Source organism: Erigeron canadensis, chromosome 1 (genome assembly GCF_010389155.1).
Source record: "Erigeron canadensis isolate Cc75 chromosome 1, C_canadensis_v1, whole genome shotgun sequence".
In the NCBI taxonomy this organism is placed as follows: Eukaryota; Viridiplantae; Streptophyta; class Magnoliopsida; order Asterales; family Asteraceae; genus Erigeron; species Erigeron canadensis.
This window is the reverse complement of record NC_057761.1, coordinates 12,318,282-12,335,997: the sequence shown is the minus strand read 5'-3', so window position 1 is coordinate 12,335,997 and position 17,716 is coordinate 12,318,282. Positions and strand designations below refer to the sequence as shown.

At 32.3% G+C, this 17,716-nt stretch overlaps 3 protein-coding genes across 4 annotated transcripts; all 3 read left to right on the top strand.

The window, feature by feature from the left end:
• The first annotated feature begins 733 nt into the window (after window positions 1-733).
• Window positions 734-6,166, top strand: LOC122580325 (protein FAR1-RELATED SEQUENCE 5-like). Its single transcript, XM_043752633.1, has 4 exons — window positions 734-748; window positions 4,717-4,794; window positions 5,031-5,917; window positions 6,004-6,166. Exons 1-4 carry the CDS (start codon window positions 734-736, stop codon window positions 6,164-6,166), a joined length of 1,143 nt encoding a protein of 380 aa, XP_043608568.1.
• Window positions 6,167-7,105: 939 nt separating this feature from the next.
• Window positions 7,106-7,864, top strand: LOC122580220. Its single transcript, XM_043752533.1, has one exon. It carries the CDS (start codon window positions 7,106-7,108, stop codon window positions 7,862-7,864), a length of 759 nt encoding a protein of 252 aa, XP_043608468.1.
• A 554-nt stretch (window positions 7,865-8,418) lies between these two features.
• On the top strand, window positions 8,419-17,491 carry LOC122601623 (probable E3 ubiquitin-protein ligase bre1). 2 transcript variants are annotated; one of them, XR_006324123.1, is made up of 4 exons: window positions 8,419-11,094; window positions 12,496-12,565; window positions 13,084-13,255; window positions 17,158-17,491. XR_006324123.1 is itself a non-coding variant. In XM_043774373.1 (2 exons), exons 1-2 carry the CDS (start codon window positions 8,473-8,475, stop codon window positions 12,517-12,519), a joined length of 2,646 nt encoding a protein of 881 aa, XP_043630308.1. In that variant the 5' UTR covers window positions 8,419-8,472; the 3' UTR covers window positions 12,520-12,724. The 2 variants fall into 2 exon arrangements, 1 of the variants encoding a protein (XP_043630308.1); XM_043774373.1 differs by lacking the exons at window positions 13,084-13,255; window positions 17,158-17,491 and having other exon boundaries at window positions 12,496-12,724.
• The last annotated feature ends 225 nt before the right edge of the window (window positions 17,492-17,716 follow it).

Sequence of the window (17,716 nt, the reverse complement as noted above, 5' to 3'; positions counted from 1 at the left end):
AGTGCTAATCCAGGTGCTCTGGTTGCATTTGCTGCTGATAAGTTGAAGGAATGCATGTTGGATGTTGCTGGTGTTGATAAAAGTGATGTTATTGGTACTGATGCCAATGAGCCACAATTTGAAGAGTTTGAAGATGTTGCTCAGCTCAAGAAAAATTTAAAGGGCACATCTGGTAAAAATGAAGATGTTCAGTCTCCTGAAAGGCCAAATGTTACTGAGGAAGAATAAAAAAGAATTCAGCAAGCTGAAATCCTGATTAACATGCATAAAGAAAATGCCAAAAAGGTACTTGTCCAACATTACAAAGAAATGGAACAAATGGGTACACTGGACAGTGCTAATGCAGGAGCCTTAAATCTGAAGTTAGATATGTACTTACAAATGAAAAAAGATCACAGAGTTGTCAAATGTCTTGAAGTTCTGGATGACATGAAACTAAGAAGTGCATATTTAAAAGAAGAACAGGAACTGGACTCATTCACTCATGGTATTCCAATTCCAGAACTGATAGAAAAGAGAAAGGAAGAATTGATTCATCTGAAGAAGCAAGTCAAAAGAAATATGGCAGCTCTGGAAAGGGAATACTCCGGGAAGAGAAAGGGTGGAAGAAATACAAGAGATGCTGATCTTGATACTTTCATTCCTATGGACACTTCAAAGTCTCTTACCTAGCTTATAACAAGAAAAACTGGTGAGACTCCCTCTAAAAACAAACCAACGGAGTCATCTGAACATGGCATTGGTTCTGGTGATGTCCAGTTTCTAGTCAATCAAGCTAAGACCAGGGAAAGATATGAAGCCTTCATACATGGCAAAGCTGATATTCGGAAAATTATAGGTGTTGAAGTTGAAGGCATCCCTGATGATCCCAAGTTTGAGAAGTTTTTAGTGAAGTTGTATAGGGAAGAAAACTTTACTGATGAGTGGCCAACATGTACGATTCATGCTTTTAGAATGACTGAATAAAAGGAGATTGGTGAGTATTTTAAAGGAAAAACTTCGTTCACCAGATGAGAAATAGCTTTCATGAAAAGAATTAAGAACAAATTTATCAAGAAGAAACAAATGCAAGCTGAATTGGGAATACAATATGAACAAAGCTCACCATCTCAACTCAAGAGAAAGGCTGAAGAAGATGCATTTTGGCACATTGACAAAACAGCCTAACTCTTTTATAATTTACTTGTATTTGTAATATTTCTTTAGTAAAATTTGTAACTTTTCACCAATTGATGTCTGTATATATAAGTTGCAAGTCTTATTTACACAAGTATTTGATCAGATTAAGTCTAGCAAATTAAAATGTATAAACTGGAAACACTGATGATCTATAAAGTGTTTTCCAGTAACTAAAATTTAGACTTAATCAAAATTTTCAAGGATTTTTCAAGCACAAACTTGTATAGATAGAAGCTTGAAAATCCTTGCATAATTTCTAAACAAATAGGGGGAATTTGTTAGGTCCGGATTTACTGGACTCACTCCAGACGTGAAGACTGGAGTCCTCTGAAGATTTGTCCAGAAACTATGAGAAGGTCAGTGAATCATTTACTTGTACAGGAATCTGGATTCCATCAGATTGGTTCACTGGACTTCACTCCAATCAAGATCATCCAACTGAAGAACATTCTCACTGAAGTCAAAGACTGAAGTATGAAGAAAGAAGACTGACAAATGGCGGAGCCCACTGATAGTCTTACCAGATCACCTGACTGGAGTCCTTGTCAGTGTTCTAGACCTTACAAGTCTGAACACTGATTACGAGGAATTGACTTGCTTACACGCTTTTATCCGGATAATATATTTGTCCCTTGTTAAAAGTCTTACACGCGTGTAAAGGTGGTTGGTTAAAGTATGAAAGGTTACATCAATGTGACTTTATCCTTGTACTTTAATCAATACATTTAAGGTATAAATATTATATCCTTAAATGTATGAAACTTTATTTGTACGACAAAAAGAATTAAATATTAATTCTTTTTGCCTATAAATACCAAGTCATTTACTTCGTCCAAATCACTTTTGCAATTTGGTGTGTTTGGCCAAATACTCTCGATCTTAACAGTTATACTTCACAAATTTAAGTATTTCAATCAAGGAGTTTATTTAGCAACTATAGATCACTTATAGTTCATAAGGTTGTTTAGATACTTACTTTGTAATATCTTGGTTCCGCAACAACCTTGTATTTTATTTAACATCAATAATAAAATAAACTTGAAAATTACATTTGTGTTTCATCATTTACATACTTGTTTACTTATTTATTGCTTAAGTCTTTATTGCTTTATATATACTTGCATTTATATTATAAGCAATACTAGTCCAATCTAGTGCATATTTGACCTTGTTATTTTACACTTGTGGGTTAGATCATCGAGTGAGGAACTTCACAGTTTTTATATCGATTATGAGATTCTTTACGGTCCTACTAATCACTTCCATACCAAATTATCTGTTAAACATAATTTTTGAAATTTTATCTCATGATTTCTGGTCATTTTATATATGAGTTTCACAAATAGGAATTGTATTTCAAAACTCTCAAACTACCAATTCAAAAATTCACATATAACAATGTATTATATTCACGCTGCAAGTTATCGTCGTCACGACACTTTGCATGTTTTCTATTGACGTCACCGTAACTTAAATAAATAAAATGGGTCTCATTTGAAATAAATAGACCTTTTGTTTTATTCAGATCAAAATTATGAGGTGTAATATCCATATAGTTAATAATAAATGAGTTTAAAGAAGAAAATGAGTTTTACAATATTTTTAATCTAGTTATTTGTGCGGGGCCTCACCCCACTAAAGTGATTCTAAACCGTTTTCATTCACTTGAGTATAATTATTTTTTAATTCTAACCCAATAAACAAAAAAGTGTTTAAATTAATGTATTTGCCCTTTATTATTAGTTTTATACGAGTATATAAAAATAAGAAAAGATCAAATGTAAATAAATTAAAAATTATTACCAACCAAATAGTTTAATAATCTTCTGACTATGAGATGATACCATCTGGAAAAATTAAGGGGCAAGATTAGGAAAGAGAATTAGTGGATATCACATGTGTAACTTCCTAATATTTTAGAAAAATTATTAGGTTATTTGGTAAGGAAGATTTATTATTTTCCTTAAAATTTATCTAAATTCCGTCAATCAAAAAAGGAATTGATATTCAGAAAGGGGGGTGTTATTTGTACCCAAAAGTCAATTCATTTTTCAATTTAAATATAATTTCTGACAACTTTTACTTTGGCAGGTTATTTAACTTTTTCAATTTTATTAAACATAAAATATTTTATTATCTTTTTAATTTATTTTTCTATATACTTGTTAAAAAATATAATTACAATCTTGAAACAATAAAATACAGTTTGAGACGAGAGATGACTTCAAAATTTTTAACAGCCTAAGTTTTATTTCAATCCCTTCAGTCAAATTATTGAAAACATAATTTTGTTAAAAAGAGATTTAATTTAATTGAAATCTTCAAACAATACAATACAGTTAGTAAAAAGAAGTAAATACAAAGATTAACCAACAAATAAAATACACTATAAATAATGAATTACAACTATCATTTCTACAGAACAAATTAACAGTAATAACAATTCTGGCAAGCATAAATTTCCCGGCGAAATTTCGGCAAACATACTTTTTCCGGCGAAAACGTAAAGAAACATAAATTCCGCCAGAAAATTCCGGCAAGCATCTATTCCCAACGATATAAACTTGATCCTTATATATATTTATCTAAATACATATATTCATATATGTAATAAACTTACTAAAAATTGGTTGCCCCCTGTGACCACCTCCAACCGCCACTATCAATTCTAAAAAACCAACGACCACCACCATCCACAGCCACTTTCATCAACCACCACCGACCACCGCCACTTTCATCAACCACCACCGACCACCGCCACTTTCATCAACCACCACCAACCACTGCCTGTTTCAGATCTAAACCGCCGCCATCTTCAACAACCACCCCGTTTCAGATCTAAACCGCCGCCATCTTCAGCAACCACCCCGTTTCAGATCTAAACCGCCGCCATCTTCAGCAACCACCACCAACAACCGCCGCTTTCAGATCTAAACCACAACCAAGACCAACCGCCACTTTATGAATCTAAAATTAATCACCACCAACCGCCGGATGGAGGATTAAAAAGAGGGGCGGCAGTGGTTAGAGAAGAGAGAAGGTGGTGGCCATTGGAAAAGAAATAGTAGGATGTTTTTTGGGGGGAGGGAAGAGAGACGTCAGGTTTATTAAAGATGGAGGATGGAGGATGTTTTTTGAGAATGGGGAATATCTATTTTTAAGGGATATGGGAAGGTTGGGAGGTGTGAAGGGTTGTAAACTGTTTTTTAAATCGTCATTTTAGTAAACTGATTTTTTTTTTTTTTGTCAAACTCATTTTTTAGTAAATTGATTTTTATATGTCATGTTACTCTAAATATGGACATAATTTTATACGTCATTTTTTACTTTTTTTTAGTAAACTGATATGTCAAACTCATTTTTTAGCATCCATTTTTTACTCTAAATATGGACACATTTTTGATATGTCATTTTTAGAGTCGTTTTTTAGGGGTTAAACTTTTATTAATTATTTTTAAGGGTTAAACTTTATTTTTATAAAATTATACTATTCTTATAATTTTTACAATAACTTATATTATATTGTTTTTTTTCCAGATGTCTGATTCTACTGAATATGACTCGAGCAGTGAAGATGATTTTTTTATGAGAACACCTGAATTTGTCACTAATGAGGTATAACTTTTATAAAAAACTTTTATTATTTTATGTTTTAGTTTTGTTTGTAAATTTATTATTATTATATGCATTTATTATCATTATTTTTATATGTTTATATTAAATTTTTATTATTAAATGCATTTGTTATAATAATAACTGTTTTTAAGTTTATTATATTTTATTTAAAATGTAATTTTTGTTATTTTTAAACTTCTCAAAATTTAAAAGTGACACGTATAACTCGTTTGTAGGTGTTCGGATCTCATGAAGAATTAGTCGATTGGGTACAAAAGTTGGCATACTCAATTGGTGTTGTCATCGTAACAAAAAGGTCAAATCCAAGACCTTGTGGTTTCGTGTATAGGGTTGTACTCAAATGTCAACGTGGCGGCAAATATCAATATAAGGATTCAAGTAAAGATACTGGCACCAGGAAAACTAATTGTCCATTCGAATTAGAAGGAAGATATTCAGATGAATATGATTGTTGGATCTTAAGGGTGATATGTGATGAACACAACCATCGACCTATATTGTTTATGGAGGGCCATCCATATGCAAAGCGACTTTCCGCGGATGAATTTAATTGTGTTGCAGATTTAACAAGGATGCATGTGCCACCACGTAATATTCTATCGCTACTTAAGAAGCGAAATTTAAGTAATGCGTCTACTCCCAGGACTATTTACAACGCACGCAATAAAATTCGCATGGTTGAGTATGGTGGAAAATCTCAAATGCAGGTTCTCATGTCCCTATTGCATTCTGACAATTATGTATACGAATTTACAACAACTGAGTCAAATGAGTTGGATAATTTATTTTTCGTTCATCCAACATCATTTGATATTTGGCGTGCATTTCCACATGTGTTGATTATCGATGCCACGTACAAAACGAACCCTTATAATATGCCTTTCGTTGAGATTGTTGGCGTAACTTCAACCAGCAATACATTTTCAATAGCTTTTGCTTTTATCCATAGCGAAAAGACAGCTAACTATAAATGGGTCTTAGATTGTCTAAAGCTGACACTAGACGAGTGCATGCTCCCACGGGTTATAGTTATAGATAAGGAGATGGCACTAGTGAATGCATGCAATGAAGTTTTTCCCGATGCCGCTCAGTTACTTTGCAGGTACCACATTATTTTATTTAGTTTTATTAGTTTTATTTATTTATTTTAATATACTTACTAAAATAAAATTTAAATTTACTTTATAGGTGGCATATTGACCAGAATATAATTGGAAGGTGTAGGCAATCTTTTAAGTCATTACATGATTGGGAAGAATTTTTTTCGTTATGGAAGCTACTAATAAAATCTACAACGTTGGAATCCTACACACACAATTATGACAAACTTGAGTCATTGTTGATCAACTAGCCACGTATGTCTACTATTTTTATATTTCTATTTGATATATATGATTTATTTATATATACATAATATATATATATACATATATATATATATCTTACAAGTTTACTTTGAATTTCAGGTGTTTTAAATTATATAAATAAAAGTTGGTTAAACAAATATAAGGAAATGTTTGTGTCTGTTTGGATTGATCAACATCTCAACTTTGGAAATAACACAACTAACAGGGTAGAGAGCCAACATGCAAAGCTAAAGATATATATGGACAAGAATGCAAAATGTAGTTTGGATAGACTTCTAGGTTGTATTGACGAAATTGTGAAGTCGCAACTAACATTAATCAAAGAAAGCTTGGAAAATAGTAGAGTCGTTCGCATTCATAAGCATAATCTTCGATGTTTCAAACTATTGCGTGGTTTTGTTTCAAATGAAGCTCTCAAAATAGTTCTTGAGGATCGTAAGCGATGGAAGGATCATAAGGGACACTGTGGTTGTCGACTTCGCACTGCTTATGGGTTACCATGTGCGTGCGAACTTTCAATGCATATAAGTTCATGTAAGTACTCTCATTTACATGCAATTTATTGTTTTAAACTAATTATTACAAAATTTTAAATGAAGTAATACTTAATTATATATAAATATAGGTCAATATATTACTTTGGATTCGATTGACATTTTTTGGAAGAAGCTAGATCTTTCACCATCATCTACGCAAAAAGACGATGTTAGATGTGATGATGTACTGCAACATTTTAAAGAAAACTATAACAAGCAGTCCAAAGTTGGGAAAAAAAGTTGGTTAAGAAAGTTGATGAATATTTTCAGTCCAGATACAACTGACATTCGGGAACCTCGAGTTCAAAATAAAACTCGTGGACGACCAAAGAAATCGCAACAAAAAAACGTACCGAGTTTTGTTCAACGAGATTTAGTTGTTCAACCATGCCCGATTTTGTTGAGCCGATTAGGGAGCCTGCCAGACAAAGTACATTTGAATTTGACTTGAACAAGGAGCCAAATATAGATTTGAACGAGGTCCCATATGAGTTTCAGGGTCCACACATGTTGGACTTAAATAAAGCGCCACTGAAGTGTGGTTCAAATTTAATGGACGATATTCCACAAGTATTTCATCCATACATTACGAATATACAAAATGTTTTCGGTGATGGAAACTGTGGATATCGAGCATTAGCTGTTGGTCTTGGACTTAATGAAGACAATTTTTATGAGTACATTCGGAAACAAATGAGAGAAGAGTTGCAAAATCGATATGATTTATACTCGAGGATTTTCGTTATCGATATAAATTCAATGTATCAAGACCTGTGTTTCTTTGGTTCCCCTTGTCCACCGGAACATTGGATGAAAATGCCCGAGGCAGGTGTTTTAATTGCTAATAGGTTTGGTGTGATCGTCCATTCTTTAGACAAGAGAGACAGTATGACGATTTTTCCGTTTTGGTGTGGTCCGGAAGATGTTCAACATCACAGAGCTCTTACAATTGCCCTTGTAAATGGAGAATCACATTTTGTTATGGTGGGGTTACAAGGCGAGTACCCAATGCCTGTTATCACGCCATATTGGACATTTCACCATGGCCCGTGTGCAGCCGGATGGGAAATCATGTATAGGTCGCGTCTAGATCTATATATCAGTCTTTGTCGTCATGAGAGTGGTGTTATTAATATATTTGATTAATTAAGTTAATGTTTTTGTAATTTTATTATTTTATTACTAAAAATTTAAAATAAACCTTTGCATTTTGTTAATTATTTTAGTGTTTGTACTTTTATCTTGTTATCATGTTTAAAATAATGTTTTTGTTAATTATTTTATTTTATTAGAGATTAAAATAAACTTTACATTTTTATATTTTCATGTTATCATGTTGATACATAAAGGAAAAAAAAATGAAACATTAAAATATTAATATTGGTTAAAGATAAATAAAAACATAATCATTGCTTTAAAAAAACATAATCATTACATTTTATTATATCTAACTAAAAAATTAGTAAAAGTTAATAATTATTATGAAAAGTTAATCAAAAGTTGAATTTTGGGTACAAATGATTTTTTTTATGGGTCTAATCATCAAGCCCCATTCAGAAATCAATATATCTACCACAAATCCACCTAACTAGACTTGCACAACCTGTTATAAAAATTATACATTGCGGTAAATAATGTTCGAGTATCACTTCCCCTCGAAAAAGTAAGACTAATAAAGAACAAGATTATATAATGTCCGAGTCAATAGGCGGGGCTGGTGAGTGTGTGTGTGTTTTTTTTTGTCCAGTATTTCGATGGCCAGTTGTGAAACCCTAAAAGAACAAGATCCCTCAAATCCTCCTCCTCCTCTTGGCCAACAATCACTAGATTCTAAAAATACCCTAATACAAGAAGAAGAAGAAGAACAGAAAAATAATCCTCCAATTGAAAAACCACCGCTACATTCTGAAACAATAGGAGATGATGATGAAGAAGAAGATCAAAATCCCACAAACCCTAATAATAGCATCCAACAATCAGATAAAGAAGAAGATGATGATGATGAAGAAGATGATGATGACGTTGATGATAATGACAATTCCCTTGTGTTTCTCGACCAAAAACCATCAACAATGACGTCACCAACTAGCTGCCGCTTCACCACCATCCGTACTCAAAAGAGGAGCAGCAAGAGGAAGGGCAAGAAGAAAGGTAACAACATGAAAAAAGTTCAAAAGATTCAAAACTTGATTGCTAGTCTTAAGCCTATACCTTTTGTTAGTAAGAAGTTAGATTTGGTTAAATATGAGGGTGTTCTAAAGAAATCCGGGCTATACGACTTCACCCAAATCGACTTTGACCCTGAAATTCAAACCCATTTTATCGCTGAGTTGATCGTTAATTACGATCCCAAGAAGCGTTGTAGTTATGTCAATGATTGTAGAATTAGTGTTGCTAGGCCCGACTTAGCTAGGGCTTTCAAACTCCCCATAGCCAAGCAGCAAGATAACAAGCTTCAACAGGTTGATTTGGATTCTGACCAGTTTTCCGAGGATGATATTGGGTTTCTCGAAAACTTTGTTATGAATTGGATTCTCTTAGGTGAAGAACAGTGGGATACTCCCACTGAGATTGCGAATTGGACCAGGTGTATTAGAGATGGTCATCCTGAAAAATTGGATTCCGCTAGTTTGATTTGGTTTAAGGTTGAGAAAGAGCTTGCTCAAGGTGATAAGCTTGTTGACTGCTACTATGCTTCCCATCTCCAGTATTTGATTAGGTCACAACATGGGGAACTTTTTGATAGTGACATTAGTTTGAAACCCCAACAAAAACATGAACAACTTCAGCTACACCACAATGTGGACTTGACTTTAGGGAAGCAAGATGGTGAGCAAGTAGCAGATGAAGAGGTTGTTGTTAAGGAGGATGCTCAAGCTTTTATGGTTGTAGAGGAGGTGCCGGATGTTGAGGAAATAGTCGAGGATGAGGTTGTTAAGGAAGATGATCGAGAGATGGTGGATGCTCAACAAGATTTCAAGGTTGTGGAGGAGGTGCCTGATGTTGAGGAACATGGAAACTGGGAATTCAGTGGAAATAAAATGTTGGGTGATCAGTTTTTGCAGCGTTGTCAAAATAGTGATTTGAATAATTTTGAAGAAACCAAGGTTGAAGATGAACAGATTGAACAAGTGGATGATGATGAAGAAGAAGAAGGAGAAGGAGAAGAAGAAGAAGAAGAAGAAGAAGAAGAAGAAGAAGAAGAAGAAGAGGCTGGTGTCAGGGTGGATGAAGAATATGAAGATGTTGGTGTAAGTGTCGATGAAGGTTTTGACATGGAGGCTAATGACGATTCAATCGAAGATAGAGATGGATTGACAGGTAATTTTCTTCAAGGCGTTGAAACATCTCATGCTCCTTTTAATTCTCATGGGATATCTTCCATGGATTTGTTTGGATCGAGAGATGCTTCGTTTATGTCCCATGATGCTGGTCCATCTTTTTTTAACAATGGTGGGAAAAGAGCAATGGAGCCTGAAGAAGACATACACATTGATGGAAACAATAAAAGGTTAAAAATGGATACAATTTTGTGGGATCATAAACCAAATGATTTTGGTTTATGCCTGGAGCAAATGCGCCAATGGATGGAAAAAGCAAAGATGATTTTCGAGTCTAAAGAACAATCCTATGCAAACTTACAATATGATCAGCAAGTAACAGTGAATGATATGCAAGAACGTCATAATTTTTTGGAAATGGTTATAAAATCAAGAGATGAAGAGTTGCAAAGAAGAAATAATGAGGTGTTTCGGCTCGAGCGTGAGCTCTATCTTATGGGTGATCTTGTACAAGGGTATAGAAAGGCATTGAATGATACTCGGCTTAAATTCTCTGATTATAGGAATCGTTATGCCCTTAAAGAAGAACCACTTTATAAGGATGCTGGCCCTGGTGGTCTGGTTTTGAGTACACGGGAACTCGAAAAACGCAGGTTAAAACAAGAAGAAGATAGGGAGAAGTTTATTTCGTTGTCAAAGACCATTGAAGATGAATTTTTAATTGTTTTTGAAAAGCATCGTGCTGATGTTACAATGATGGCTGATAAATTGGTATCTGTTGAGAATGAATTGAAAAGGATCAAGGAGTTATTTAACCAAAGGAAAGAAGCTAAGAAGAGCCTGGATGAACAGGAGTTATTGGGCAAGCCTGAAAAGAATCAGAAGTCGACTGATAAAAATGAAATAAATTTTCAGCCGGAAGACGATCAGAAGTCAATGGATGAACATGTATCAACTCCTGGGCCTAAAGAGAATCAAAAGTCACTGAATGAACGGGGATTGCCTGGGCTTGAGGGGAATCAGAAGTCTCAGGATAAAATCTTGGAGAATGATGGTAGTGTGGAAATTGTTTCTGCTGAAGCTGATGAATCGAAGGTTTGAACTTTGAGGAAACCCCTTTTATTATCATGTTTGCAACCAGAACATTAACCATTTTAAAACAATTCAAGAAGCTGATTTGTATTGTTCAGAGGGCGCAAAATGGGTGGGTTGGATAACGGATCAAATGGCTAAATTTTGAAGCTGACCTAAAACTCTGAAACATCTTTTGGTTGAAAGTTGTTCATTTTCTATAACACTGAATTAGGATTTTTGAGTATATAAAGTATAGTCTATCTCCTTTTAAACAAGGTTTTTCAGACCTATTGAGATAGAATGTAGTCACTTGCTAATGGGAGCTAAAAAAACCCAAAAGGAAAGAACCAGATTTAGATATTACACTAGTCAGCCTATTTGTAAGTATATGGGTGCAACTGCCACCTTTATTTTTGGACCATTGGCTTTATTCCTATATATTTATTTAGTTTAGTTTAGTGTATGCTATTTTGCCCTCCATCAACTAAAGTTGAATTACTTATTACACCTTCATTAGATGTTTTCGATCCTGTTTTGGTATTTACAAATTTAAATAAAGTGAAAGTGAACAGATTATGGTGCTCAACAGATATTTGCATTTTCCAACAAAAAGTTAGGTTCGAATTTTTTTTGTAACTGACATATTCTATATATATATATATATTTTTTAATTTTTAATTTTTTGCTTTTTTAATGCTTTACAAGAAAAGAGATGCTTATCTGAGCTGACTGAAGTTGAGTTTTCGAACTCAGTAAAGCGGAGTTTTATATTTCTTAATCAAAATGTTCAGATTATTCTTTGAATTTTTTAAAAAAGGTTATACTTGTGTTGTGACTTCATTTTAAACATATTATCGCATTTTTATTTACAGCCAAGTAAGAGTTTAGATCAACTCTAATTCCCTACTAGTAGGTGAAGCATTGCGAACATATCAATTTTGGTTTCCTCTATTCTCTGATTTATATTTCTTAATCAAAATGTTCAGATTATTCTTTGAATTTTTTAAAAAAGGTTATACTTGTGTTGTGAGTTGTGACTTCATTTTAAACATATTATCGCATTTTTATTTACAGTCAAGTAAGAGTTTAGATCAACTCTAATTCCCTACTAGTAGGTCTCGCGAACATATCAATTTTGGTTTCCTCTATTCTCTGAACTTGGAATCAAATGGTACTGGGACAGGGAGAACAACAAGTTTTCTTTTTTTTAAACTATGATGTTAAAATAGCATTGATATCAAATTTGATATCAAATTTTTTTAATGTGAAAAGTAAATATTTTATAACGAATTGTGATTTAGATGTTAATGGTATATCTATCAAAGGAACTTAATGTAATTAGAAGCAGATTTAAAAAATTTCTTATACTTCATGCTTCATCTTGGTGGCACCTAGTAATAATTGTGTCTTCCTCTGTTGCAGGAAAAGGGAGGTGGCGAGGACTGAATTGGGAAGAATGTTTACTATTTGTGTGCGGTGTTTGAACTCTGGAGTATCCTTAATGTTAATTCCCATGTTTACAATTCTGCTTTTGTTTAGAACGTTTATCATGTAATATAGCTTTGGCACATATCTGGACTGTTGTGTTGGGGGTCTGGCAACCTAACTTTCTAATGGTAGTTTTTATGTTAGTCTTTTTTTGTTGCATGTGTCTTATGGTTCCACTATGTACTGTGTTTAGATAGAAGCTGCCATGGTTTATATAGGATCCATCACAACATTATTCTGCATCTTTTTGTTTTGCATTTCAGTACCAAATGATGGTTTCTTGGCAATATTGTTGGGCAGTAAATTATTACTTTTTGAGTAGTGATATTTGTTAGTACAAAACCAAATCGTTATACTTGCCTTTCTCCCAAGTCAAGAAACCAAGTTGGTGAATTTTTCTATTGAAACTAATCAGCACTATATTTTAAGATCATTTATCTTGTTCCTGCTAGTCATTTCCTTTCTGATATTATCACAGGTTTGGTACATTAATTCCTTGTTTCCTATACCAAACTTACTTAGATGTTTGACTAGAACGGTACCCATTCCATGGCGGTGTAATAGTGACGCGGAGGTGGTGGATGTGGCTGCGTGCGGCAAAAGAGGCGGTGTCGGTGGTGACGGTGACGGGCGGTGGTGGTGGAAAATGATGGTGGTGGCGGTGGCAATTGATGGTGGTGACGGCGACTACGACGTAAGTTATTGATGTAATTTGGTTATGATTAATTTTTAAACTTAATTGTTAAAGTTAGAAACTTAAAATTGAACGAAAACTTAAAATAGAAAATTTAAGCTTTTGATTACTTTCAATGACATCTCTTTTAAGTCAAAATCTATCATTATGTTTAAATTTTGCATCAATATAAAATTAATAAATTAGTTGATTAAAAGATTAGTTTTTTAAGTTAAATATATATATATTTTTTATTTTTTTAGAACGACAAACTAGATTACTTTTAATCATAAACTACACGAATATTTGGAATAAAACATATAAATCTCTGAAACCCCACCTAACCCCCAACCCCCTAAGTCACCCATATAAATGTAAAAAATGAGACTTGAATATTGGTAAACATCACAAGGTCAAAAAACATACCGATCAGCCACCAACCTTACTGAAATCATCATTCTTAATCAATACCTCATATTTAATTACGCAATATTTATTAAATTATATATATATATATAATAGAATTCAAGGTGTTTTATATATATATATTTATTAAAATAATAGGAATCCTAACCTTTTAAAACACTCCTCAATATAAAGCTATTTTTAAAATTTGCCACATAGGTTTTTATCCTATGTGTCATTATCACATTTTTTTGACAATATTTATCCATTAAATATTAAATAAAAAAAATATTTATACACAAACTTAAGAAACCAAATCCCTTATATTTAAGAAACAAATCCCATATGCAAAAAAGAAAACTAAAACCGTATAAACTTAAATATGAGTTTAAATTTTCTATATATCTTTTTTTTTCCCTGTAAAGGCAATATTCTTTATCTAACTTTTTTGATCTTGGATTCATTTAATCAAATCGTATATTATTAAAATCGTTTCATTATAGGAATTTAAATATTTCTAACTAGATAATGATATCACAATTTGATTCATTGAAGTTACGGGTTATGCAGGTTCATTTCTTTCATGGGTAGCAATTGTTTTAATAAAAACATGGGTTGTAATTATAATTATTCCTGATCAAATACGATATTTAGAGCAAATATGCAGCCATAAGATACTATCAATCTCATCTAAACTAATTTTCACTATCCAAGTAGCACAACACCATTAGGTTTTTAAATATGTTCAACTAAGTTTAATTTTTTTTTTTTTATATTTAAATGTTGAACATTATATATATTATTAATTGCAATGTCATTATTAAAACTTTTAAAAAATAAATTTAATATCCGCACATTGTGCGGGTAAAAAACCTTGTATATATATATATAATAGAATTGAAGGTGTTTTATATTAAAAAATTTTCATTTCATGAAAGAATAGTCTCTATCAAATAAGCCAATTGGCATAAATAAACATTAGTTTAATGTTCATGAATCCATTATTGGAGCCCCACTCAAGTCGAAACTCATGTTACACATTTCGTAACTATATAGGGATAATTACTTAATTTATGTCGAGCTCATTATTCTAATACCATGGTTATATTTTGTCTAAATATATAAATTAAAAGAATTAATGTTGTGTCTAATTAATAATAAATTTGCTAATAATATCATTATTTTGATCTAAGGTAACTAGAAGTTTGAATTTATCTAAAGGGCTTTGATAATCATTTCTTTGAATGAAACTTGTCATGCTTGGAACCTATAATTGTATCTTCTCTATACTAAAGGAGAGTGAGGAACAATATCATTAAAGCCGACGTGTCAAGAAAAGGAGTACCTCACATTTGAAATTTGATGTCATTGATGATGAAATTTATGTGTTTTTAAAGGTGTGTTTGGTATATGTAAAAGCGTATATATATATATATATATATATATATATATATATTAAAAAAATATCAGTGTTTGAGTGAGGTATTAATAAATGAGAGAGATAGAAACATTTTTAATTATTTTTCTCATTTTTTATAGGGTTTAAATCCATATAAAAAGAGTAACATATTTACCTAAAATTTCTAACTGTCCTCTCGGTCCCTTCTGAATTATTTTTCTATTGCGTTTGTACCATGGCACGGAGCTTGTCCTTGTGTATCTGAGGTGATTTCTGAGAGTATTGTTTGCATTCCTCCGTGAGATTTGTACTGTACTCAACCATGTATTGTGGACACTATCATGTGGAAGTGAGAAGACTATTGGATTTTTATCGCCATGTATTACTAGGGATATTTTTTGCAACGACAGTTATATCTTTAGCTTGTAGCTATAACTTTTATGCAAAACTATTAAATAGACCTTTATTTTTTTAGCGATGTTTGTTATGATAGTTGTATCTGCAATTCAAGATGTATTTGTTTAAATTTTAAACATTTAAAACTTCATCCAAAAAAAAAACTCGTGAAACTGTACTTCGAATAACGTTTCATTTTAAAGCATTTTCTTTTAAAAAAAAAAAGAGAAAAGGAAAAAAAAACTAAATTTAATTGCATTCAAACAAAACTTTGAACAGGATAAAAGTTTATTGTTCAAAACTAGAAGTTAAAACCCTAGTTAGAACTTGTATGATTTGCAATTTCGATAAATTTTTGCAATATATTCATAAAAAATGTTGTAATCTCATAATATGTTTGAAAACGTAATATAGTTGATGAATTAATAGCTAGTGGAAATAAATAAGAATGAATAAAATAAATAAATACAAGGTCTATGTATATATATAAATTAATATCTATAGTTATTATATATAGGGGAAAGTGAGTATTAAGTTGTTTTTTATCTAAATTTAGATGGAGAACTCTCATATACAAATAATTTTATATTTGTTGAAAAGTAATAAATACTTTGGGCTCATGAGTTTATTAAATAAAAAATCAAGCTGGGAGAGTTTCCTATATTATGCTTAAATGAGGGTCAACTTCAATTTCACTTCCCTATATATAATAATAATATTAATATTAATGTCCGTATGATACAATTAGAGTATGTATATAATATATATATATATTGTAACATCCCAAACTTTTTAAGTTTGACTTGTTCACCGTTAGTTAACGTAGATTCGTTGAGTTTGTGTGCCTTAAATGGGATTATGTGATTAAATGCTTATGCGTTTAATATAATACGATTAAAGTATGTTAAATGGAAGTAATTAAAATTAAGTGTTTGTTAAGTCTTTAAGTGTTCTGGTTGGAAAGTTAAGTCGAGAAAACAATATTTAAAGAGTCGAGAGACTTAAGATGGAAATTAAGGCAGTGATGGCCAGGGTTATATGATAATTAGGCTTTCCTAATTGTCATATTTCAGATCCATACCTGCGTGAGAAACCCCAAACCGCCTCCTTTTCTCTCTCAAAGCAATTCTTCATCCAAATTTCTCTGTTTCTTGGTGTTTGATTGAAGTTTGATCAAGATCTTTTAATATTTTGATCATCTACGAAGTTCATAGATAATGCCGTTTACTGGTATCGACTAGATGATGGACGTGGCATGCGGTCAACTAAGTCAAAGATTAATGATGGAATTGGAAATACAAATTGTGGTGGTGGTCGTGTTTGTTGTCCAGCCGCAAAAAGGAAGAAAAAGGCGTTCGGCCTATACTATCCGGGAGCAGCAGCTGCTCAGGTCCAGAAAAGAAGAAGCAGAAGCCCATTTGGACCTAATATTGCGTGAGCCCAAGGAAAGAAGCAAGGAAAGAGATGGGCTTGGCCCCTTTACTGGTCGGTTGCGTCCAAAAGAAAAGAAGAGGGGCTCGGCCTCTTTTTGGTTTGTTAGGTCGGCGAGCAGCAACCGACATCATCAACAATATATATATAGATCGAAGTAGCTCAATAATTAATAACCTAGCTGCATTAATTACTAGGTGACTTTTATATGAGAACAGCCGCAATTCACAATTCATATCAACAACAATTCGAAGCAGCTTGAATTAATTTGCATGCAGGTCAATTCAAATAGGGTTTATGGTGTTGACTCGAAGGAACGATATTAAAGACTGCTCGGGAATACTTGCAAAGCTCAGTAATATACGTTATTATTTATTATGCGCTTCTACAACGTAAGATAACATCTTTTACTACATGAGGGACAACAAAACATAAATTTTCATACGTTAATTTCCCCAAATGAATGTTTGTATGTTTATATGTATTCGAGAATATATGGGAGGTTTTTATGGGAATGATTATGTTACCATTGATGATGAATGGTAAGCTTACGCATGCTATGATGAAATGATGATATGTTTATGTTATGAAATGATGTTATAATGAAATAAGGTAAATGATAAGCAGACCCGGTTCTGATTTATATAATGCTCGGGCAAGTTAGTAAGCTATATATTGCGCCTATTAAAATTTTGTAGGCAGACAACCTAAAAGTTTATGACATTGTTAAGTTACTTATCTTTTGAATAATTTAATATATTATTTTTATCGATTTTAAGTATAACTAACTATTTTTATAAAAATCATATTAAAAAAATATGTTATAAAATAGAAAACTTAACTTATTATTA

Coding starts and splice junctions, on each gene's coding strand:
- LOC122580325 (XM_043752633.1), top strand. Junction 4,795..5,030: donor CTGAATTTGTCACTAATGAG/GTATAACTTTTA, acceptor ACTCGTTTGTAG/GTGTTCGGATCTCATGAAGA. Junction 5,918..6,003: donor GCCGCTCAGTTACTTTGCAG/GTACCACATTAT, acceptor TTTACTTTATAG/GTGGCATATTGACCAGAATA.
- LOC122601623 (XM_043774373.1), top strand. CDS start 8,473: ATGGCCAGTTGTGAAACCCTAAAAGAACAAGATCCCTCAAATCCTCCT. Junction 11,095..12,495: donor CTGAAGCTGATGAATCGAAG/GTTTGAACTTTG, acceptor CCTCTGTTGCAG/GAAAAGGGAGGTGGCGAGGA.
- LOC122580220 (XM_043752533.1), top strand. CDS start 7,106: ATGCCCGATTTTGTTGAGCCGATTAGGGAGCCTGCCAGACAAAGTACA.